This window comes from Oryx dammah, unplaced genomic scaffold, assembly GCF_014754425.2.
Source record: "Oryx dammah isolate SB20612 unplaced genomic scaffold, SCBI_Odam_1.1 HiC_scaffold_15, whole genome shotgun sequence".
Classification (NCBI taxonomy): Eukaryota; Metazoa; Chordata; class Mammalia; order Artiodactyla; family Bovidae; genus Oryx; species Oryx dammah.
Window position 1 is genome coordinate 30,523,070 of NW_024070199.1, and position 23,815 is coordinate 30,546,884.

General features: G+C 46.4%; 1 protein-coding gene across 3 annotated transcripts in view; it reads right to left on the reverse strand.

The window, feature by feature from the left end:
* Positions 1 to 273: 273 nt before the first annotated feature.
* The window catches only part of ETS1 (ETS proto-oncogene 1, transcription factor), a 141,595-nt gene continuing 118,053 nt past the window's right edge, over positions 274 to 23,815 (reverse strand). Inside the window, exons 9-10 of one of the 3 annotated variants that reach the window (XM_040255652.1) lie at positions 5,769 to 5,887; positions 274 to 4,114 (exon numbers count right to left, since the gene is read on the reverse strand). In XM_040255652.1, the coding sequence (XP_040111586.1) occupies positions 3,899 to 4,114; positions 5,769 to 5,887 (335 nt within the window). In that variant the 3' untranslated portion in view covers positions 274 to 3,898. The remainder of the gene's footprint in view (positions 4,115 to 5,768; positions 5,888 to 23,815) is intronic. The other 2 variants (XM_040255654.1, XM_040255653.1) reach the window with 2 other exon arrangements.

The following is a 23,815-nucleotide window of genomic DNA, read 5'->3' on the forward strand; positions in this document are numbered from 1 at the left end:
GACTCAGTCCTCAGACACGATCAAAATGTGCTATGATGAGGCGGGGACATTCCACAAAGGATGACTCCATCTTCAGTAACCGGGATGTCAGATGACACTTCCCCATATTCCTATGTTAGTTCTCACTTTATTAGGAAATCTTTATCTGAAATGGTGCAGAGCTAGTGAGATCAGATGAAGTTGCATTCCTTCCTGTGCTTGTCTCTGCTTGGCTAATTTGTCCTCCTTTCACACATGAACCAGACAGGAAAGAACGGAGCCAAACCCACATCGTTATGAATGAATTTCTTTGCTTTTAATCTCACACAGTTTAAAATACAATATGAAATCAGGCTACAGTATATAAAAAATTCTCCAGCAAAATGATGTGCCAGCATCAGCTACTAAAATAAACGAACGAAAAACTCCCCCATAAGAAATTTTTTTTTTGCATTTAAAAAAAAACACATAGACACTTACATCGCTACATCTCTAAGCTACCTCAGTTCTGATTTTTTTAAAAAGCACCTGCTTTTCCTTTTTTTTTTATCTTGCTTTTAAATTTTCAGCTCTTAAAAAATATAAATTATATGAAAATACAAGTTGGAAAATAGTCAAACACAATATAACATCTTTTTCACCCCTATACTTCTCAGCTTAAAAAAAAAGTATTCTAAAAAAAAAAGTTCAATAACTGAGGCAGTATTCCTGATAGAGATAAATTTCATTTTAATATATATATTTTATATATGTATATGTATACATATATTTATGGTTCCTCGAAACTTCTTTGGAATGTAGATTAAGAGTTCAACCCATTTATATAGACCCCAACAGAGACAGCAGCATGCACAGCATGACTAGGATAGAGAAGGTGTCATTTTCACCATGAAGATTAGGCAGGTTAATGCTCTAAAACCCAGAGTGTTCAGCCCCAAAGTGAGGAAAAGCATATCTGATCTCTGAATGTTACCTCTAATCTCCATAGCCAAAAAACCAGGGCTCTGTGTAGGGAAGTCCCTCCCCTGAAAGCGAAAGGGAACCAAAGTGACTCTGAACCCTACAGCCCAAACCAACATGGGTTAACAGATGCATCTCCAGGAAAACAGAGTTTCACCCAACTCAACCAGATTTGCCCATCCTTCCTCTGAAGTTAACATGTGTTTTTGTGTGTGTGTGTGTGTTTTTTTTTTTTTTTTAAAGCAGAAATCCAACAATTCTGCTCCATTTCCAGTGTATAAACCACCCACCACTCTTCCTGGGATGGTCTCTGGACAGAAGGAGGAAAAAAAAAAGCATCTGGCCAGATTGACAAAGCTGTTTGAACTAACACGCTATCTACAAATACTGGAAACAGTGGACTGGGAGAGAGAGCCGGGCGGGGGAGGGGGGTGCATCTTAGCAAACAAGCGGCTGAAGAGCATGAGGAGGCACTTGTTTACGTGAATTATGGCAGGAGTCAGACATACACAGGGAGGGTGTCTCAGCATCGATTGAAAACGAAAGGGCTGTTGAGCTGAGAAAGTGATATGCCTGGTGGCAAAGAAGCAAGGACCGAAGTCTGGCCTTGGTTCTACTCTCACCCATCACTGAAATGTGGAAAGACATCATGAGAAAGCCCCAGCATTCTCTCAGCTGCAGTTCTGCACGTCTGCAAACACACACAGAGACACACACGCGCACACGCACACACATCTTTGCCAGTGCCCAACAAAGATCACATAATCTAAGAGAAAACAATGTAGTCCAAACAGTTCCGCCTAACACTCCCTGAGCAGCTCCTAAAATATGTCGAGAGCTTCATTAAGGCACCTGCGTCCGGAAGAAGATCACAATACACAGCTGGGCAAAATGCTGCCTCTGCTTTCCAAGCGGATGCTCCGATTTCTCGGTATGAGGAAGCGTGTGAATCACAGAGTTAAGTTCCTGATAATCTGGGGTCTGCAAGAAGACCTGGGAGAAAACAATCCACTTTCTTGAAGCTATGCTAGAAGGTAGTTAGTAGACTTCCAGTTTCTCAGCTGAAGCCCAACAAGGGCCAACCCCGAGAAGCCCGTCCTGAGGGTTTCTTCCCCTTCCTCGCTGAAAGCCATCCCTCTGTCACCCTCCTTTTCAATCCGGCACCTGTTGAGCTGAGGAAGAGAGGATTCTAATTGTATTAGGCACTTTTCCTTAGTAGTCAGATGTTGGTCCCCTCTCCCCAAACTCCATTTTCAGATGACCCTTGACAATGGCCTCGGTTGATCATGTTTGTAGTTCAGCTCCGGGAGAAGTAAAAGTAGATTTGAATCTCATGGACCACCTTATTGCTACACCCAAGCTCCTTTCCTTATAGTTCCTATGCCTTCAAGCTTCCTTCCTTTGCAATTACCAACCTTCCCTTATCCTGCGCCAGGACAACAGATCCAAGCACGGGACCCTTACAGCATCTGCTCTGTGCACCTTTGCCTGCCCACCCAGTCTCACCTGACACCCGACACAGCTGCCTTAAACCCTTCAAAGGAAAGCCTTGCACTTTTCCCAAAGACAGCCGAGCCACATTTTATTCCTAGGCTCCCTCAGGTTCCATGGCTTCTAAAACCCAGGACATCTAAATGGCTTTATCAGACACTCTTCAACTCATGACATGTCTGTGGCTACTCTTTCACTCACCCATCAGAAAGCTGTACATTTCCTTCTACTGAACAACAGAGTGGGGAAAAGTGATAAATGTGGGATGCTAGGAAAATAAAGACACAAAGGACAAAGTAGAGTGTTAGTTGGGAAGGACATGCATTCAGGACTTATTTCCTAAGACCTGAGGGGTAATGCCCGTGCATACAGATTTTATTCCAAGTCATGTATGTTACAAGTCTAAAAAACCAGTAGAGAACCAGGTCAATCTTCTCCCTTCACTCCCTCTTTCATAAGACTTCTACAGTGCTCCTACATTTACTATTGTCCAAAGCAGGGCTGCAAAATACATTCAGTTCAAAGACTTAATGCTTCTTAGCTCAATGTTAAGTCCAAACTCTGAGAATACACTCATGACAAATAAGTAGAGGGGTGTGATCATAATTTTTAAAAATTAAAGGAGAAATTCACATGCACAGTTCCCTTGTACCCAAATTAGCATCATTTTTTCCCTTCACACATCAGTCACATGAACTTGGGATCCCCAAATCTCAGTGATGGCGCTTTGTCTTTCCAGTGGGGTCTATATAAACAGTTTCCTTTCACTGTGTCAGAATCCTCAGTTGGCAAATAAAAACAAAATTGCATGATACCGCAATACTGAGACCACCTTAGAGCTTAAGACGATTTTTAAGGAAAAAAAAAAAATACTGGCACAAAATTTAATAGAATAAATTTTAACACAAAAACAGTTTCAGCCCCTCCCCACTGAAGTCCATCTTTGTTTCAAAAGTAGAACAAAAAGGTCAATAGTCCGTGATTTTTTAGTGCACCCCCAAACCAAAGGCTTTATCCTACCTCCCTCTTTTTTGCCCTCTCAGACCTAAAGACAAAAGGAAATTAATTGCCTTTCATTAGTTTCAAGACTCCTGGTGCATCAATTTCTTTTGCTAATAGGTCCATAACTCAAGACATTTTTTTTGTGGATGACTTTTTTTTTTTTTTTCATAACTGGACGTGTTAGTCTCTTCCTCCCTTAAGCCAGATTCTTCAAGCTTCTAAGGCCCTTGTCTCCTGAAAATCCACTCCAGAATTTCTTGTCCCACCCACCCCACCAGTCCTGGCTCTCCTTCAACGGCGCACAATAGATTATAGCTGCAGCTCACTTAGCTCCCACCCCTGAATGTAAAAAAAAATGAGTTCTGGAAAATTAAAAATAGAATAACAATTAAAAAATTAAGAGTCCGACCGACATGGCTGTTCTCTGAAATGTCTCAGCAGGGTTTCCCCGGCCCCTCAGCGTCCATCACTCGTCGGCGTCGGGCTTGACATCCAGCATGGCATGGAGCTCCTCGGGCGTGTACCCCAGCAGGCTTTGCAGGTCACACACAAAACGGTACACGTAGCGTTTACCCGCTGTCTTGTGGATGATGTTTTTGTCATAATAGTAGCGAAGGCCACGGCTCAGTTTCTCATAATTCATCTTAGGCTTGTTTTTCCTTTTTCCCCATCTCCTGGCCACCTGAAATTTAATTTTTAAAAAAGAAGAGGGGTGAACACTTCCAGAATAAGCCCACGAAACATGTTAATACGCCTGCACTCATTGGTGATGACCCATGATGTTCAAAAGATGGCGAGAGATTCACTGACAAAGAAGTTACTTTTCTGAATTCCAAGTTTTGAGGGCTAGACCAGGTTGGCAGTGAAGTTGACTCTTTAAGCTGATGAAAACGTAGTGACCCTGAACTTCTATGGAATTAGAGTTAAAGCATTTGATATTTAAAAAAGGGTCTTTTTTATAGGAGACACTGTAGAGTCTCCTCTTACCCTGTATTATTAATAGAACATCTTTGCTTTGAAAGCATGAAATCTGATGTGAGGGATGAAGGACTGAGTTACAGTCACACCTGTCTTTCATCAACAGGAAGCATCTTTTTTTTTTTTTTTCAAGGCACAGGGCTTCTCACTTCAGCCAGAACAGAGGGCCTCTCGTTCACTGCACTGCATCCTCTGAATTTGGGCGTGTCACAGAGCAACCACTCACTATTTGTTTGTTTTTGTTTTCTTATTGATGTATAATTGATTTACAATGTTGTGTTAGTTTCTGGTGTATTGCAAAGTGATTCACTTCTACATACATATATTTTCAGATCTTTTCCCCTTATAGATTATCACAGAATATTGACTAGAGTTCCCTGTGCTAGACAGTAGGTCCTTGCTGGTTGTCAACTCTCTGCGACCCCATGGACTATACACATCCATGGAATTCTCCAGGCCAGAATACTGGAGTGGGTATCTTTTCCCTTCTCCAGAGGATCTTTGCAACCCAGGGATCAAACCAAGGTCTCCTGCATTACAGGCAGATTTTTTACCAGCTGAGCCACAAGGGAAGGCCAAGAATACTGGAGTGGGTAGCCTATCCCTTCTCCAGCGGATCTTCCTGATCCAGGGATTGAACCAGGGTCTCCCGCATTGCAGGTGGATTCTTTACCAACTGAGCCAGCAGGGAAGCCCACGGGCAATGTGTATATGTTCATCTCAGACTCAGTGTATTCCTGCTCCCCTCACTGTTTGTTGATGAAAAAACAAAATGATGAGCAAATCTCACCAAACGCTGAAGGCCTCTCAAATTGTCAGACGCCTTCCATATTCACAGAGCCACAAGATGAAGAAGGGAACAAAGTCAGAGAAGGCAACTTCTGCTTTTGTTGTTTAGTTGCTAAGTCATTTCCAACACTTTTTGCAACCCCATGGACTGCAGCCCACCAGGTTCTGGTCCATAGAATTTTCTAGGCAAGAATATAGGAGTGGGTTGCCCTTTCCTTCTCCAGGGGATCTTCCCAACCAAGGAACTAAACCTGAGTATCCTGCACTGGCAGGTGGGTTCTTTAACACTGAGCCACCAGGGAAGCCCAACTTGTGTTTACAAAAGGCCTAATATGTGACAGGCACTGTAGGCACATCCTATCCGTTAAGCTGAAAAACAAACGGGCAACCTAGGTCTTTTCTGTGTTTTCCAAATGATGCAGCTCAGGCTCAGAGGAGGTCCCCCAAGTAGCAGGTGGCAGAGCTGGGATTCAAACCCTAGAAAACACCATCAAGCCCCATACAGCCCATCCCCAGAGCTCTCTCTCGCCGTCCCTGGACACAACACTCTCAAGTCACTCCCTGCTTACCTCATCTGGGTCAGAAAGCTTGAATTCCCAGCCATCTCCTGTCCAGCTGATGAAAGACTGACAGGACTTATCCGTGAGTAATTCCAGAAGAAACTGCCACAGCTGGATCGGTCCGCTGCCTGGAGACACAAGCCATGGTGAATCTCTACACCAGATGTGCCACACGCTCAGCAGCGAATCCCGGCCCCTTCCCTCCCAGCCCACCCGCCAGGGGAAAACAAGGAATACCCAGAGCACAAGAGTTGCAGGAGCTGGTGGAACAGACCGAAACGGTGAAGAATTCCCACCAAAACTGCCTTTAGGCTGGAGTATCAATTGCCTTATTTAGATAGATTTAAAAGTCAGTCCATCTTTTATGGCTAAGCAAATTCTAGAAAGAAAATCCTGGATTGCTCCTTTGAGATATTCTAAGGCAACATGGTCAGCTTGGCCTTCAAAAACAAAGTCATTATTTCTGCCTTATGAAGTACTCAAGGTATGAACCGAGGAGTGTCTTTGTCAGCTCCAAACATAAGTCAAAAGCCCATAAGCAAAGTCTACAGTAAGGGCCCTTTGGTCCCTGGTTTTCGAGGGAGAAGAATCATTACCTTAGGGCGATCTAACAAGGGAAGAGAAGTTAGATGTTCTCTTGGTCATAATATTCCTCTCTACCACAATCCAGTCCCCCAAGATGCCTACAGGCAAGCATCCAAACTAAGAAAGGGAGGAAATTAACTTGCCAGCTACGAAATCCTCAAAGGTCGGGTTAGCACTGTCTCAGAAATTCACCATGGTAAAGCAAACTCTAATTCACACACACACACACACACACACACACACAATTCTCGTCTTAGTCATCAACACTGCCAACATCTTAGTTCTGGAAGGTCTGACATACTCTGACTGTTAGTTTATCTTATACTAAAAGAGTTTGTGTTACATAGATTTCCTTCTAGGATAGTTTTCTATTCAGAAATGACAATGATGCCAGAGATTCCTATCTGATTTATGGGTGTAGCTAGAGAGACAGATGTGGGCTCAATAGTCCACACTGCTTGTTACACATCTACACTGTGTAGACGTGTAGGCCTTGTTAACACCATCTCAGAAGCGATCTGGACACAGAGCAGCTGGAGACAGCCAGTCCGTGCAGACAAAGAAAGCCTGGCATGCTCTGACTCAAGTAAGAAAACTTGAGTTTGTTAGGCTCTAATCCTTAACCTGAGTTCCAAATGTGTGTGATCCTAAGTAAACTGAGATGCAATAGGAAACAAGCTTGTCTTGCCTCTCTATCTAATAAAGAAATGCCCTTCATGATCTAGGAGGGCAATCTCTTGTCATGTCTTGGACACACCTAGAAGACATTTTCACCTTCACCATTTTGCTTATTCCTAAAACCCACTCCCCAATCTCCGGTATGGCAGACTGGGCTGACTGCCTCCATTCTATCATTACAGAGTAAGGTGCTCGGGAAAAATGACGTCATGTTGGTCTAGGCACAGTTAGAAAACAGCGGGCCAATCCCCAGACCTTGACTCCAGGCCCCAGGGTAACCTTGATGGACACCTATGAGCAAACAGCGGCTGGTGCTCGCCATCACTGGTAGGACGCCCCAAGGAAGCCTTGGCTATAGTAATAGCATCCCAATGGTCCTTCCTCAGGCCAGCCCAAGCTCAGCAAGGAAAATGAAATACCTCTACCTCACCCTTCTATGCATGAACCCCGAGTAGTTTAAAACCATCTTGCAAGACATATCTTACACATATTCTAGAATTAAATAATTCAGCCAATGCCTGCAAAGTATATTAACATTTGAAGAAATAGTCCCAGGAATGACACTGGTAAACCCTTATCCACTTCTCTATTTCTACCCCAATGGAAAAAAAAAACCAAAACATTTTCTAGACAGCTCAGACACATTTGCAGTTTCCTTGGCAGCCAAGTAGTCACCAGCTACCACCCTCTGCCAGAAGGAATGTCCTGTCGTGACTTCCTATGAGGAATCCATTGAGAAGCCATCCGGATGGGCAGGGGGAAGAAAACAGATTTCTATTAAGAAATGCTATACAATTAGTTACAATAGCCCTTGTGACATAATAGGTATCCTGAAGAAGTGTAGACTAGATACCCACTGAACCACTGAAATGAGACATGAAAGGAAAAACCAACTATCCCAAAATTATGAAAATAAGCCAGGGAGTTCATGGTCCTCTCTTGGGTCAAGACCACAGACCAAAGACATGGTGGAGAGAGGTCTGCTTTCAGACACCTGGTAAAGGAAAACAGGAACAAAAGCTAGGATTTATTGTGCACCTACTATGTACCATAGTAATATGTCATGTTTTAGAGCATCTTATTGGGTTCCCCAAAATGTTGATTTGGGTTTTTCTGTAACATCCTAGGGAAAAATCCAAATGATCTTTTTGACCAACCCAATATTTATCCCTCACAATAACTCCCTGAGTAGATACTATTGTTATCACATTTGTTTCTCCCACTGTACAGCAGAGAAAACTGACCCACTGTGTGTCTTGTCCAAGGTTGTGCAGGTCAGAAGTGGTATGGCTAGAACCCAGGCAGCCTGCCTGACCCCCTAAATCTCCATCTCAAGCCATGGACTTGCCCCCAGGCAAGTCCAACCCAGAGCTGGCATCTAACCTGCCCGCTGGCTGCAATGGTCCTTAGGGTAAAAGGACCTTGCATTTGAAAAACAGCTCTTCCTCATGGCTCACAGCAAGCAGTCCAGGACACCAGATGGCCAGTGGTTCCCCAATCTGACCACTGGGGACCTTGGTGTCCTCCTCACAGGTGACACTTCCAGCTCCATCTGCACCCCTCATGGTCACCATTAGGCCATGTGATTTCATTACTTCTCACCCCCATTGTGTGTGTGTGTGTGTGTGTGTGTGTGTATGCGTGCTCAGGCATGGCCAACTCTTTGTGATCCTATGAAGCCTGCTAGGCTCCCCTGTCCATGGGATTTTTCAGGCAAGAATACTGGAGTGGGTTGCCATTTCCTTCTCCAGGAGATCTTTCTGGCCCAGGGATCGAACCCGAGTATTCTGCATCTCCTGCACTGCCAGGCGGATTTTCACTGCTGAGCCACGGGGTATGCCCCTCTTTCATTCCACTTGTCTTAAAGTCCCTTTAGGGATAAGGGCTCTAATCATACCAGGTTGAGGAAAGAGCAAGAATTATGGGGATTCTTTTCCCTGGGAAGTTGTGGTCAATGGCAGGGAGAAGCAAGCACATCCAGATTCCCGGGGAGGGGGGGTCCAACAGCCACCTCAGGCCCCCACCCTTCAGATGTGCAGCCATAGAGTGGGGACGGGGCTTGGATTAGCATCACAGGGACCAGCTCACGAGGGAGGGACGTCAGGCAGAACTATTCCTGCTGCCCCTGCTGCCACTTCAGAGCCGCACCCCACTGTCTGTGTACCTCTTATCCCTGGGGTCTGTGGATGTGGCCGGAGACAGGGTGAGTCCTTGCACATGGGTGTTTTTTTCCCCTCCGTGTGAGCTGTCCTTTGTTCATAAGGAACACAAAACTGAAATTCGGGAACTAGGAACCCAAGTCCTAGGTGTGGCGCCTCTTTTTTTCCCTATTTACTGAAGGGAAGAGGGAGGGTAAATAGGAAAACCAGATGCCGAGAGAAAGGACAGGGCGCAGGATGGGGAGGCAGGGAGGAACGTGTTTGCAGGGCTGCACAAGAACGAAGTCATAGCAGCAGTGATGTCAGGGCGAGTTTCCTTCCCTTATTCTTCAGGAGAGATCCTGCCAGCCTAGCCCCACCAGCGGCATGCACGGCGGGCCCACCTGGGGCATTCTGGAAGCCGCTGCTAGCCTTTCAGAAAACCCGCAATGTGACCCTGAATAAAAGGGATCCATGATGCTTCCCAGAAATTCCTCTCTTGTACATTTCTGCTGACACCTCAACCCTCTTTTAGGTTGTGCAGGCATCAGAGATAGGACAGACATGGGCTTCTTTTCCCAGCTAGACAGTCCGGAATGTGGGCGTCAGGGTGGCTGGTGCCCAGGCTGGACCAGTGGAGAGTCCCACGCTGGAGCCTATTTCCATAACAATGTATCCATCCTCCCCTTGGGTCTGGGAGGGAAGATCGGGACCTCTCAGGGTGGCCCACTCCCAAAGGTGGCTTTGGGGTCACTGGCAACTCTGACCTGCTGGTAGCACCCAAGTCCAGACCCAAGGGAAGTTTTCAAGCCCCAGACTTGCCCACATGCTGGCTGAGGCTGGCCTGCTCAATCTGAGTTCTCGCAGGGGCTGTTTCTGCATCGCTCGGGGTCACTCTGCCCAAATCTGCAGGGCCAGGGCTCCATCCCTGCCCCCCTCCCTCCGACGCATCTTTACGTGGAAAAGCCTTCTCGCCGCCATTCCACTCACACCTCCTCTCGGCCCTGGGCCCAGCCCCTGCCACCCACCCACCCAACCGGACTCTGGTCCCAATGACCTTTGTCCCAGGAATGGAGAATGGTACTAATAATAGTGCCAGTCATGGGCAGGGGAGCTCACACACCGAGTGTGACTCACAATGCTGTCCCTGTCCAGGGGCCCAGGGCAGTCAACGGCGGCCTTCACCAGGCCGCCCCGGGGTGTCACACGTCAGGAATCCAGTGGCATCACTGGGAAACTATGCTTCTCAAGTTGAAGCTCTGAGCTACAACAACAGAGGGTCCCTGTTTGAAGGAAGTCTCTCTCGCAGGCGGGGCGGGGAGGTGGGGGGGACGCCCCCCCTCCGCGGCTGCAGTGGGGAATTTCCTCTGACTGCTTTGTTCTTCTCGGCTTCTGGGGAAGAGGAAAATTCTCAGTACAACACTGACAGCCCCAATCTGAAAATGGTGACAAGGCCTCCGGACAGATAACATCGGGTGGGTACCTGGAGGGACCCCAGGACAGCAAAGCAAGTCGCAGGAGGATGCCTCCCTCCAGGGGGACCCCTAAAGCATGTCAAATCCAAGGCTATAATCTCTCTCTTTTTTTTTAAGGCAAAACTTCAAGCGAATTTCTACTCATTGAGTTGATTACACCCCTTCTCTTTGTCTAGGGACTAGAAGGTCCCCATCTATCTAGATGAGGGTAGTTATTTAAAAGCCCTGCTTTTTTTTCCCTCTGTTATTCTGAGGCTAAGATGTGAGCTACTTAGGTAAAAGGAAAGGCACAGGCTAGGACGGGAGGTTAGCAAGGTGTTCCCGATGCTCGGGATCATAATCCCTCTCCTTGTGGCCACGTGTGGGTATCTTTTCTTCCCATTTTCTAGACGTGGGGGTTGCCAGCCATGGCAATGATCTCACTGCTCGTGAACCACGGTCAGAGGGGGACTTCAGCTTTTCTAGTTCAGCTGCACGTTCTCGCTCCGTTACCTGTGCCCAGCGCAAGGCTAACACAGAAGAGTCAGACCCCGGGCAGCCGGCGTCTCGTCTCGGGCAGCCTCCCGTCATGCTTTGCTCTCAGCAGGGCCAGCCCTGACAACTGGCTCTCCCTGCATCTCTCTCATCACTAGAACACATGCTCCAGGGGCAGGGCCCGGTGTTTCTGCTGCTGTAACCCAAAGCTTGGGATGGTGCCTCACCAACAAACACCAGCTATCAAAAAACCTGCTTGCTGTTGAATGATCCAGCTGTCAGCTCCCTGGGAGCCTGGGTTGCATCTGATTGACCCTTACAGGCATAGTCAGTGCCTGGCCTGGGACCCGGTCTTGGACAGGTGAGCTCTGTAAACATTTACTGAACTGTCTTACTCAAACAATCCTCCTGTGCGGAAAAGTATCAGGGTTTTGAAAAGGTGACCCAAACTGCTTCTCTCTATTAAACTATATTTGGGGCCAAACAATATGGGGGACTCCTAGGCTACATTTCATCAACATGCACCCCAAAATAAAAACGACCACACCTCAGGTCCTTTGGGGATTCATCTGCTACTTTGAGAATCTAATCTCTGTAGCTCGACTCTCAAAGTCAAATCAAACACCTCAGTGTGGGCAGGACACCGCATTTATTTTAACCTATGAAACTCTCATGGTTGGTCACCCTTGCAGCAGGGTTTACTTGGCTCCAACAGCACACATCTGACAGGTGGTCCTAAAACAGAGGAACGGGACCAAGCGGCCCCGCCCTCTCACCCAGGTGTCTCTACCCACAGCCAAACGATGGTGGCAAAAACAGAACACTCGAATCCAGAAATGACCCATCTGTTCACAAGTCTATCTTTCTTACAAACTACTGCAGGATGGCATCACTGACTCAGTGGACATGAGGTTGAGCAAACTCCGGGAGATAGTGAAGGACAGGGCGCCTGGCGTGCGGTAGACCATGAGGTCGCAGAGAGCTGGACAGGACTGAATGACTGAACACAGCAACTGCAGGAGCAGCCACCTCTGGGGGCAGGTGGGCGACCCCAGAATCTAAACGTCACCCGCTTCTTATCAACCCCATTCTAAATTACCATTCATAAATGATCCCAAAGTCCCTCTTTCTCCTTTCGGTTCTTGTGACCTGACGTTTAATGAGAAACTGAACAGAAAGCATCCTGACAGTGTCTTGACCTCTGGGCCAAACTCAACATGAAGCTGCACTGTCCTCTGCCTAAGGATGAAGGAGTCGGTACCAGGGCACCAGGAAGATTTTCAAAAGACGCAAGAGCGGAGACTGCATGGTACTTTGGCTTGTTTTTATACCTGTAAGAGCCTTTCCCCATTTCTTCTGAGTTATGTCCCTCCGTTTCTCCCAACTCAACCCAATCTCATCTCATCTCCACCACAATCCACACACAATCCATTCTGTAACTGGCTGAGATGCCTTGGTTCAACAAATCACTCTAAACCATTATGTTGTATACACTTGTTCTCTATCAATGACTAGTAACTCAAGGGCAGCAATCTAGGATCTAAGTTCCTATAACTCAACACATAACCACAAACAACATTCTAACAGGTGCTTGGAAAACATCCCTCGTGAATATCGTGAAAGACGACAGGTTCATGCCCTTACATTTACGGATGCTGGAATAGCCAGTATCGAGCAATGAAAACAATTAAGAAAACAAAACCAGCCTTTAATGTCAAGTCCACGTCTCTGAAACAGTAGACCAAAAGAAAGGAGGAAGCGTTTCAAAAAATTTAAATAAACAAATATGTCGGACACTGGGCATACTGACTGAGATGACAGCAGACAGTATCCTATAAAATGAAAATATATACATGATGGTGGGAAATGCCCAAAATAGGGAGTCAAGTGTCCAGAGCCTTGACCCCACTTCTTCCCTGATTCATTGAGTGATCTCATACAGCTCATTTAACCTCTCTGGGCTTTAGTTTATCCATCTCTAAAATGCAAGCAGTTATCACAGCTCCTTCCTGCTTAAGAGCTGACCACAGTGTAGAACAGTTTGGGAATATAAAACATAACAGTAGAATTAAACAGAAAAATTTGACAACAGAAAAAAATATTTTTAAAAGCAGACTTTTCAGAAGAAAAACAAGGAAAAACAAGATGGAATAGAAAAACAAAATAGCGAAAGCACTAAATAAAATTCAATTATTCTTCCAAGAATTCAATTGGCCTTTTATATGGCAATTTTGAAAGAGGACAAAGTTAGAAGCAAAAGCAAAATGATTAACATATATAAACGTAAAATGTTTTAAACACTATAGATGAGAAGATAGTTAACGTTTTTTCAAGTGAAGGATAACTCTGAAGTTCCTGCTCTAATTCAAAGTAGGCAGGCACAGAAAGAGCAGATGCAAACTGCTTTGCAAGTGAAAGTATAGCCGACATTTCTGGTTTGGGGAAATCTTGGCCACAGACAGACTTAGATCCTCTTTCCCCCAATGTACTTTTTTTTTTTCCCTAATCATCTATACTCCACAGCAAGCCCACTCCACCTAATAAATACATAGGGCTGAGCTACAGTTGAGTCCAGCATTCCCCACAAATGTCTGTAGTTTGGCCCAAGAGACAGATCCCATCAGTATTAATCGAAGGAAGAGCAGAAAGTCTTGTCCAGAGATCAATGTCCAAGACCGTCCTGGCAGGGAGCCTCGTTGTAGGGCCTTAGCTCAGCCAGACTCCCCCATTTGGGGCAGACTTAACTGAGACTCACTTGGGTCTGCCTGGGGCCTGAGCACAAGACAGTTACACACTTGAGTGTCTGGAGGAAAGGCCCTTGTTTTTGCTTGCGCTCCTCACACCTGCAAGTGTTCAAGGACACACGTGTAGGAGTGGCTGCAGGGAGAAGAGACGGTTCCTCTCTTAAAGGGGCAGCCTGTCCTCAAAGACAGGCACCTTCCCTCCAAACTCAAGAACTCTGTCTAATCACGTTCACCCTGCTACTCAGACACACTCCTGGACAGCAAGCTGGCAAAGCGCAAGCCAGGAAGTGGCTTTCTTCAGAGCTTTTCCTCCCAATGTCTTCTAGGTAACTGATTGTTTTAAGAAGTCACCAGAAATGAGTGAGGTCGGGATTTGAGGGTATAGAGTGCAAACTGATGCTGAAGCTCCAATACTTTGGCCACCTGATGAGAGAAGTAGACTCTCTGGAAAAGACCCCAATGCTGGGAAAGACTGAGGGCAGGAGGAGAAGGGGGTGACAGAGGATGAGATGGTTGAATGGCATCACCAACTCAATGGGCATGAGCTTAAGCAAACTCCAGGAAATGGTGAAGGACAGAGAAGGTGGCGTGCTGCAGTCCATAGGGTTGCAAAGAGTCAGACATGGCTGGGCGACTGAACAGTAACAGTGCAAATTGTGTTCAGAAATAAAAGATGCTTTAGATAGCTAATACAGATATCCAAAGGATGTATGTATAATCATGGCTGATTCACACTGCTATGTGGCAGAAACCAACACGTAAAAATTAGAAAAACAAAACTTTTTTAAAAGATGAAAATATATATATATATATATATATATATATATCCTCAGTTCAGTTCAGTTCAGTCGCTCAGTTGTATCCGACCCCACGAATTGCAGCATGCCAGGCCTCCCTGTCCATCACCAACTCCCAGAGTTCACCCAAACTCATGTCCACAGAGTTGGTGAAGCCATCCAGCCATGCCTACAGGCAATTAGAAAAAAAAAGAAAATGCCTTAAGCATCTAGGTCATAAGAAGAAAGACGGCTTCACTGATTAGGACCAGAAAATAAGACTTGGGAATTCTGAAGCCTGGATCTTTCCTAGTAGATTTTCCATGCCACCTCTGAGCTTTATTTTATCCTAGGAGTAAAGTCTCCCCCTTGCACCAAAGCTGAGAGAAATGACTAGTTAACGTATTCAAATTCTTGGGGTGGTGAACTATATCTTAAACCATCATTGGAGCACAGAACTTTTCAAGCCTTTAGCCAATAAATAATTTCTGAGCACCCCTCAGATGTAAAGCGTGGTAGCCAGCCTGGGTGGAATAACAGAAGAGAGTATTAAGAACAGCAAGGAGGCAGCAGAAGAAAACACGTCTGTTCCACTGTAATGGGATAAGCTGAAAAGGGACTACCCACACCTTTAAAGAAGAAAGGACCGAGAACCCAGCCTGGAGGGGCCCTCACGAGAAATTGCACCCATCTTGGCTCTGAAGGTCAACACCCCCTCAGAGCCCAGCCTTGAGAGCACCTCTCTGGCAGAGCAGGTCCCAGCCTCTACACCGAGTGCAAACTTTCACATTCACCCACCTTAGGACAACTTTCACTCTCATTATCGCTCAAGGAGAGGTGAGTCACAGAGCAAACAATGCAGTTGGGTAAGTCAATGTCAACAGGAGGCACTGAAATCCAGAAGCCAGTCATGGGCCACCAGGAGCGTCGGGATCGTGGTCCAGCGCCCTGCTGTATGACCCGCCAGACGCCACACTGGTCAGTCAGGGCTGATGGGGCCACGGCCACTTGAGGCTCCACCCTCTGGCCACAGGGAGCACCTGTGACTCCATCCACAGGTCCCCACCAAGAACATGCTTCCTGGGGCTGCTGCGGCCAGGGACAGGGCATGGAGGTCACATGGGGCCACTCCTGCCAGGCGGGGAGCTCCCCCACTGGGCCACTTTGACCGAAATTCCCAGGAGCCTGGACACCCCCTTCCTTGGAACTACTGTTCCCTTGGAGTTTCTTCTCACAAGTCTCTTTCCGTCCTGTCTGCCACCAGGCCTGAAAGGTCCCCGCCTTCACTTTGAAAGCCCTCCACCTTCTCTCGCTCTCTGCCACTCTGTACTTCAGAGGTCACCCCCCAGCCCCGGGACATTTCTTACAAGTCCAATCATGTCTTGACATCTGCTGCTCATCAGACCCAAACCAACATGCTACTAATGTTGGCTATTTCCCCCCCAGTTGTCTGACATTGTGCAAAACTGTGAAAGGCCTCTTCTTTGTTGTCTGCTGTGTGACTCTGGGCTAGACCTCTTCCCTCCCTGGGAACCTTAATTCCCTCCTTCATAAAGTGAGGATAACAGATTTTTCTCCATGTGGTTGCTGGTGACAGTTTTCAAAAATATGAGCACATATGAAAGAATCTAACACACAGTGAAAGCTCAGCACACATGTGGGTTGAGCTGAAAAGCTGAAGTGACCTAGGTGGTAGTGGTGTGCGCATGCTGGGTTGCGTCTGCCTCTTTGCGACCCCATGGACTGTAGCCCACCAGGTTCCTCTGTCCATGGAATTCTCCAGACAAGAATGAATAATGGAGTGGGTTGCCATTTCCTCCTCCAGGATATCTTCCCAACCCAGGGATCAAACCCGCGCCTCCTGTATTGGCTGGCAGGTATTTCAGACCGCTGAGCTACCAGGGAGACTTTATGAAGTGACCTAAACTGAAATTAAGTATCAGCTGTGCTCCCCAAGACACTACCAGGAATGACTGGAATTCTCTAAGTTAAACCCATCACCCTCTGACCAGAAGGAATGTAGAACTGTACTGGAAAAACAAAAGATCTAGAGAATAATATGAAACAGTGGTAACAGTTAGCACCCAAAGAGGGTTTCCTATGGACCTAGCACTGTGCTGAGTGCCTTCCATAAGCTATTCATGCAATTCCCATCACAATCCAAGGAGACAGAAACTGCTATTGTGACCATTTTGCAGATGAGAATACTAAGGCACAGTGAGGTCAGTTTGCCCACAGCCATGCAGCTCTGGTCAGTGGCAAAACCAGGACACACTTTGGCTGCCTGGCTCCAGAGCCCCCACTCTCAACCCTGATACAGTGAAGCCTCTGCCACGTAGCCCAAGGTCAAACAGCCTCTCACCTCTCGTGCTTAAGCTGAACCTAAACCTGAAGGCATAAGAGTAGCAGGTGGGGTGATTATCATCTGTAAGCATCACAAGAAAGTCACTTTAGGGAGAAGAGCACAGGGAGGGATGCACAGAGGCCCTTGAACAACACAGGTTTGAGCTTCACAGATCCACTTATACATGGATTTCTTTTTAATATAAACATATTAAAAAAATCCTTTTTATAGATTTGCAGCAATTTGAAAAAAGAAAAAAAAATCAGACAAACTGCGTAGCCTAGAAATATGAAAACATTAAGAGAATAAAAAGGGAGGTCAGGAATGCATAAAATACATGTAGATGTACATAAAACACAGAATATGTATAAGTGGACTGTTTATGCTAGCAGGTCAACAGTAGGCTAGTAGCTAAGTTTGGGGATTATACTCAGATTTCTGACAGCACAGGGGTTGGTGCCCTTCACCCCGTGTGTTCAAGGGTGGACTGTAGCGTCTGTTGAATGGAAGGAATCTCCATGCGTCTGCTGAATGGAATGAGTCTCCATGCTGAGGACCCACTCACTGGTCTGACAGCACCCAAGCTGGGAAGGCAACCGGGAAACCAGGAGATGCCAAGGGGCGCAATCAAGGGACCAACTGGAAGAGCCCTTGGCAGCTGAGGCCACGGGATTTTCCAGGCCAGCTGCTCACGACCAACAGGACCTGTGTGGTTGCCTCAGCAACACACGGGCTGGATTCTGCTCAGGGGAAACATCGGCTTCAAAGACACAAAGGTGGCACTTCTAAGAGGAGACAGAGCGGCATTCCAGCAGGGTCACCACCCAGTTCCACATGGAGTTAAGAGTTTGTTAAAGAAACAGCCACCCGGAAAATGGAAGAACCAGAGACGCCTCGAAAGCAGGTAGTTGGCAGGGGAAGGGGGTGCTGTGTCCCCTAAAAAGATGGGTCCCCTTGTGAGTTTCCTGACTCCCAATCCAGGCACCCACAGGCTTCAGGTGGTTTAAACACCAGGATCTGCATTCTGTTTTGTACAGCATAAAGGGGTCTCTCTGCCCTAAAGGCAGCTTCCTGGAGCTACTGGAGCTACGTCCAGTCCCCGGGGTGGCTCAGCCAGCTGTGGTCTTCAAAGGCGACTGACAAAAACAGGGAACCTCCCTGTCCACACCTTCAAAGCCGTTTAGAAGGAAAAAATGAACAACGAGGCCGAGTCCTCCCACTATGTGATTTTCTCCACGGGTGGCAGATGTCTAAGACCAACTGTCCCCATGCAAACCAGTCAGGAGGCAGAGGCAGTGGAACCTCCACGCAGGCAACAATACTAAGGGGCTTCTGATCCCTCCAGCTCGGAGCTGCCGGGGACCCCCGCCCCCTGAGCTCCAACGTACTTCCCCAGCAGTCTCATAACTGAGCAGCAGTCAACTCACTGCTCCAGTGAGATCCCACTCACATTCCACGCGCGCCCTGAGGACCCACCGCCAAGCACAGCGCAGAGAATCAGAATTCCCCAGCTTCTGAGATGCTGGCTCGTAGCTAGGCTCCACATAGGCTGAGGGGGTTTGTCTGGCTTCCTGCAACCCGTCACTCACAGGGGCCTCTGAAGAGGAAAGGGCAGATGCTGTTTCTGTCTCTCTCATTGCCAAACTCTTCTCCTCCCAGCCATCCAGGCGCTACCCACGGACGCTCTACCCTGAGACAGTGACGCTCCCTGTAAGCCTGAGGCCAAGTCCAGTTTTGCCTGGGCTGAAAACCTCAGGACTCTTGTAAATGGCAGGACTGCACAAAAAGAGCACTAGGGTTATATGCTTATGTCAGGAAAGACTGTAGTCAACTCACAACCTTAAGGCCACAGTATTGACACGGAGAGACTGTATTCCAGAACCTGGCTTAGGGAATATTCCCTCCACCCCCAATTATAAAGCTCCAAGTTGTTCCTAATAACATCTCCATGGGCGTGTAGGCTAGAATTAGAATCTCCTGCACCAATTCACACCACAGTCTTCTTCTGCTCTGGGGACCCCCTCTCCTTTCCTCATCAGTGACTGAGGCTCACATGAGAAGCTTCCTCTGGGGGTTGTACCTGAGGACACTGAGATGATTTTGCAATCCAGCTTTCCTTCCGCAAACCGTGATTTCAGGTGATGCCCCCCCAAGCTCACATTTCATTCTGAACTGAAGGGCTTGGAAGCCCTTCCTTTTGCAGGAACGTTGTTTATTTTCAAAACATGTCTTAGCAGTACTTTTATGTTTCTGAACCTTACAACTCAATGACCAGTCAGAACGCCCAGGTTTTGGGTGTGGCCCTTGGACTCTGTTATTGTGTGAGGGTAGACAGGCTCCAATTTATCTACAAAATGAGAAGAAAGTTTATCTCAGGCAAAAAGCAATGGATGCTAAAGCATCTATTTCTGCTTTATTGACTGTGCCAAAGCCTTTGACTGTGTGGATCACAATCAACTGTGGAAAACTCTGAAAGAGATGGGAATACCAGACCACCTGACCTGCCTCTTGAGAAATCTATATGCAGGTTAGGAAGCAACAGTTAGAACTGGACATGGAACAACAGACTGGTTCCAAATAGGAAAAGGAGTACATCAAGGCTGTATATTGTCACCCTGCTTATTTAACTTCTATGCAGAGTACATTATGAGAAACGCTGGGCTGGAGGAAGCACAAGCTGGAATCAAGATTGCCAGAAGAAATATCAATAACCTCAGATATGCTGATGACACCACCCTTATGGCAGAAAGTGAAGAGGAACTCAAGAGCCTCTTGATGAAAGTGAAAAAGTTGGCTTAAAGCTCAACATTCAGAAAACAAAGATCATGGCATCTGGTCCCACCACTTTATAGGAAATAGATGGGGAAACAGTGGAGACAGTGTCAGACTTTATTTGGGGGGGGGCTCCAAAATCACTGCAGATGGTGACTGCAGCCATGAAATTAAAAGATGCTTACTCCTTGGAAGGAAAGTTATGACAAACCTAGATAGCATATTAAAAGGCAGAGACATTACTTTGCCAACAAAGGTCAATCTAGTCAAGGCTATGGTTTTTCCAGTGGTCATGTACGGATGTGAGAGTTTGACTGTGAAGAAAGCTGAGCGCCGAAGGATTGATGCTTTTGAACTGTGGTGTTGGAGAAGACCCTTGAGAGTCCCTTGGACTGCAAGGAGATCCAACTAGTCCATTTTAAAGGAGATCAGTCCTGGGTGTTCATTGGAAGGACTGATGCTGAAGCTGAAACTCCAATACTTTGGCAACCTCATGCGAAGAGTTGACTCACTGGAAAAGACCCTGATGCTGGGAGGGATTGGGGGCAGGAAGAGAAGGGGACGACAGAGGATGAGATGGCTCGATGGCACCACCGACTCGATGGATATGAGTTTGGGTAAACTCCGGGAGTTGGTGATGGACAGGGAGGCCTGGCGTGCTGTGATTCATGGGGTCACAAAGAGTCGGACACGACTGAGCGACTGAACTGACTGAACTGAAAACCAATGGGGACTGTCTAGGGCTTCCATTTCTACAAGGCTGGTACCCCTTTGTGCAATGTCTCACTCAAAAATACTTGCAAGTTGAATTCCTGATGGTCTCAAATGTAGTCTCTCAGAGGCTGAAGGATCAGCTATTCATAAGTCTACACAGCATAGTAAATCATAATTTCATTACAGGTATGAATCGCTTGGAGCTTAGCCTTTTCCCAGGCTCCATGATAAAGAAGAGACCCTGAGCACTTCATACAACAATTGCAACACAGAGCTGGGGCCACACCTACACACTGACAACACAACTATTACCAGCAGGACTGCTCCACACCAACTGCAGGAGTGACAGGAAAGAATTCCTTATCTGTATCAACTAAAGTCTGGCAATCTGGAGTGAAGTTCTATGAAGGTGGTTTAGAGACCATAGCTCCACCCCCTCCTGCATACCACGCCCCCTCCCCCTGCATAGTGTTAATGAGTGACAAGCAAGGCACAAGGCCCTGAATGTACTCTAATGGGAGTAACTAAGATAACCAATGAGTGTTCTCATTCTTTAAGAGAGAAAGATTTCATATTCAGATGAGACATATGGCACTTAAGGTTCAGTTAAGAGCCACCTTCCTGCAGAAGACTTGGAATAAGTCATTTTTTGGGGTCTCAGTTTTGTCATTGATAAAAGGAGCCTGAAGGGACAGAGAAGGGAAGGGATTAACACTCGTTGAAAATCCAGCATATTATTCTACACCTACTGAAATGGAGGGAAAAAAAACAGGGATGCCTATGTTTGTCGAGGATCTAGAGAGCATTTTGTTTAGGTCCATCAAATACACAGAAAACACTGGGCCACTTCTCTCGGATGGTTTTGTAATCAGATGGGGTTCATAACGTATCTTCAAACAAAAGAAAATGGAGCTTTCTGATTGTATCAGTTTGATAATCATAAGCAGTCCCAGCAAGGTAAGAAGGTGCATTCTGGCGGAAGCCAGTGTTGCATTTGATGTTGTCTCAACTCAGCTAACAGGCAGGCTTTCAAGCCATGTTATCTGCCCCCACATCTTGACCTAATTTAACCAGTTGCCATGGGAGCCCGATGAAGGTTGATGCAATTTTCTTATCTTGGGAGGAAGAATGCAACTGTGCAAGAGAATGTGAAAATTCAGTTTCTAACTGATTTCCACACTTACAGTGCGGTAATCGAGACAGCATCAGAAGTCAAATGTATTCCTTTGAGGATGTAATGGACAGATAACTGGGCTCCCAGAGACAGGAAAATGGATTCACATCCCAGTTCAGGGAATCTATACAGACATCCTTTAGTTCAGGTGACATAAAAGGTATACACGTGCTCCTACTGTGTGGCCACACACACCCTGGAGGTAAGCAAATATAAAGGAAACAGATTAAAAAAAAAAAGAGCATATAACTTGAGATGGAAAATAGGTGTGATGTTTATGAGCAATGAAGAGTTTTGCCAACACTTATACAATGATTTCCACTCTCCAAAGTACTTTTCCGAACTTCAGGTCATCTTGGCATGTCTGCATAGACTCAGAGACTCATTTATAAGAACTCCAGTCACTGCACACTTCCCAGGTGGTGGAGGGGCCTAAGGAAGCATGTTCCGTTCCCTGGCCCGTTCCCTAGGATGTATCTGAGATGATGAGGGGTCACAATGAGGGGCAAGATATAGTTTTCACTGTGGACAAGAGATATTTACCAGACAGTGAACACGGGGCGGGGGTGGGGGGGGGGCGGAGGTGGGAGAAGCTGGGGGTTGGGGAAGAAAGCCACCCAAATTTGGACCACTCCCCATACCATGGGGTGGCAGGGAGTCGGACATGTCTGAGCGACTAACACCACATGCCAAATAAATCCTGACTTTCATCAAACCACAGCAATAACAAAATCCAGTTCAAGTCTAAGGACAACGACAATATCTTGAATTCGTCAAGATAGTGAACCTTCCAGACCTACGAGCACTTATCTGTACTCAACATGTACTCAGAAACATCTGCTGAAATAATTGATTTGTTACGATTGAGCTTTCTCTCCTGTCTAGCAACTCGTCTGGCACTCATTTGTTTCATTAACTGAGTTAGTTCAATTACATGCTCACAGATCTCCTACCAAGAGAGGGAGGGACACTTCCACTTCGCTAAAAGTAGAAGAGGGTACAAGGTAAATTTGCCTAAAATCACACAGTGTGTGAGGGCTGGGGGGAGCATGGAGGACTTCTGTTTTCTGGGCTATCGTTTGCACCTCTATCTGAGAGGGCTTGGAAAGTAAAATCCCCAGTTACAAAGAAGAAAAAGCTGAATGGTAAGATACTTTAAAAATTGTATTTTAGTTCAAATGACCACTGGAGTTTTTGAGATCATTAACTGGTAATCATCTTCTCCTTTGTCCCATTGAATGAATATTCTACTCCCTTAGAGACAGAGACAGAGAAAGAGAGAGGAAACAAGAGTGAGGAAAAAAAGGATGGAAGGGACGACGGAGGAAGAAGCAATCATTAAAACAATCCACCCAAAGAAGTGTATGTGTGCTCAGTCGTGTCCAACCCTCTACAACCCCGTGGACTGTAGCCCGCCAGGCTCCTCTGTCCATGGGATTCTCCAGGCAAGAGTACTGGAGTGGGTTGCCATTTCCTTCTCCAGGGGATCTTCCTGACCCAGGGATCGAACCCACATCTCCTCAATGGCAGGTGAATTCTTTACCACTGAGCCACCACTGGAAAGCCCAAATAAGGGATGACATCAAACATAACTCAGACTTCCAGGACATTCCTGTATTTGTTCTGAAAAGAGCTTTAGATGTTCTGATCTGTTTGGCTTTGGATGAGAAATGCCCACCTGTGAGAAGGCTCACAGGTGGCATGTTGGTGTTGCCTCTCCTGATGGCTGTCTTCATGTCCAAATTCATACCCTTAGGTCTTAACATTCCACTTCATCCTTTTCCTTCTCTCCTTGAAACTATGACACTTGGAGACATTTCCAACTCTCAGATGACTCTTGTTAAGATCATCTTAGCTGAAACTCTTCAAATCACTTGTAGAGTATGAGCTCTGCAGGCTTCTCCCATCAGGGACTCCAATAACTTATACACGTGCCCTTTTCAGAAGAGTTTCTATTTGAGGCAGAGATCAGGCTTTCACCATTTCTAGAAACTTCTAAATTTTTTGTAGAGTAGCCACGATTCCTTACCAGAATCTTACCCCATGCAGGTTGACCTAAATCATAAGGCTTTCTCTGGCCATAACCCAAACTTTAGAACTTAAAAGTCACTATACTTAATGTGATTATCCACAAAACCACCTTAACTAGCAAAATTTTCAGAACTGCACACCAAACGAAAAG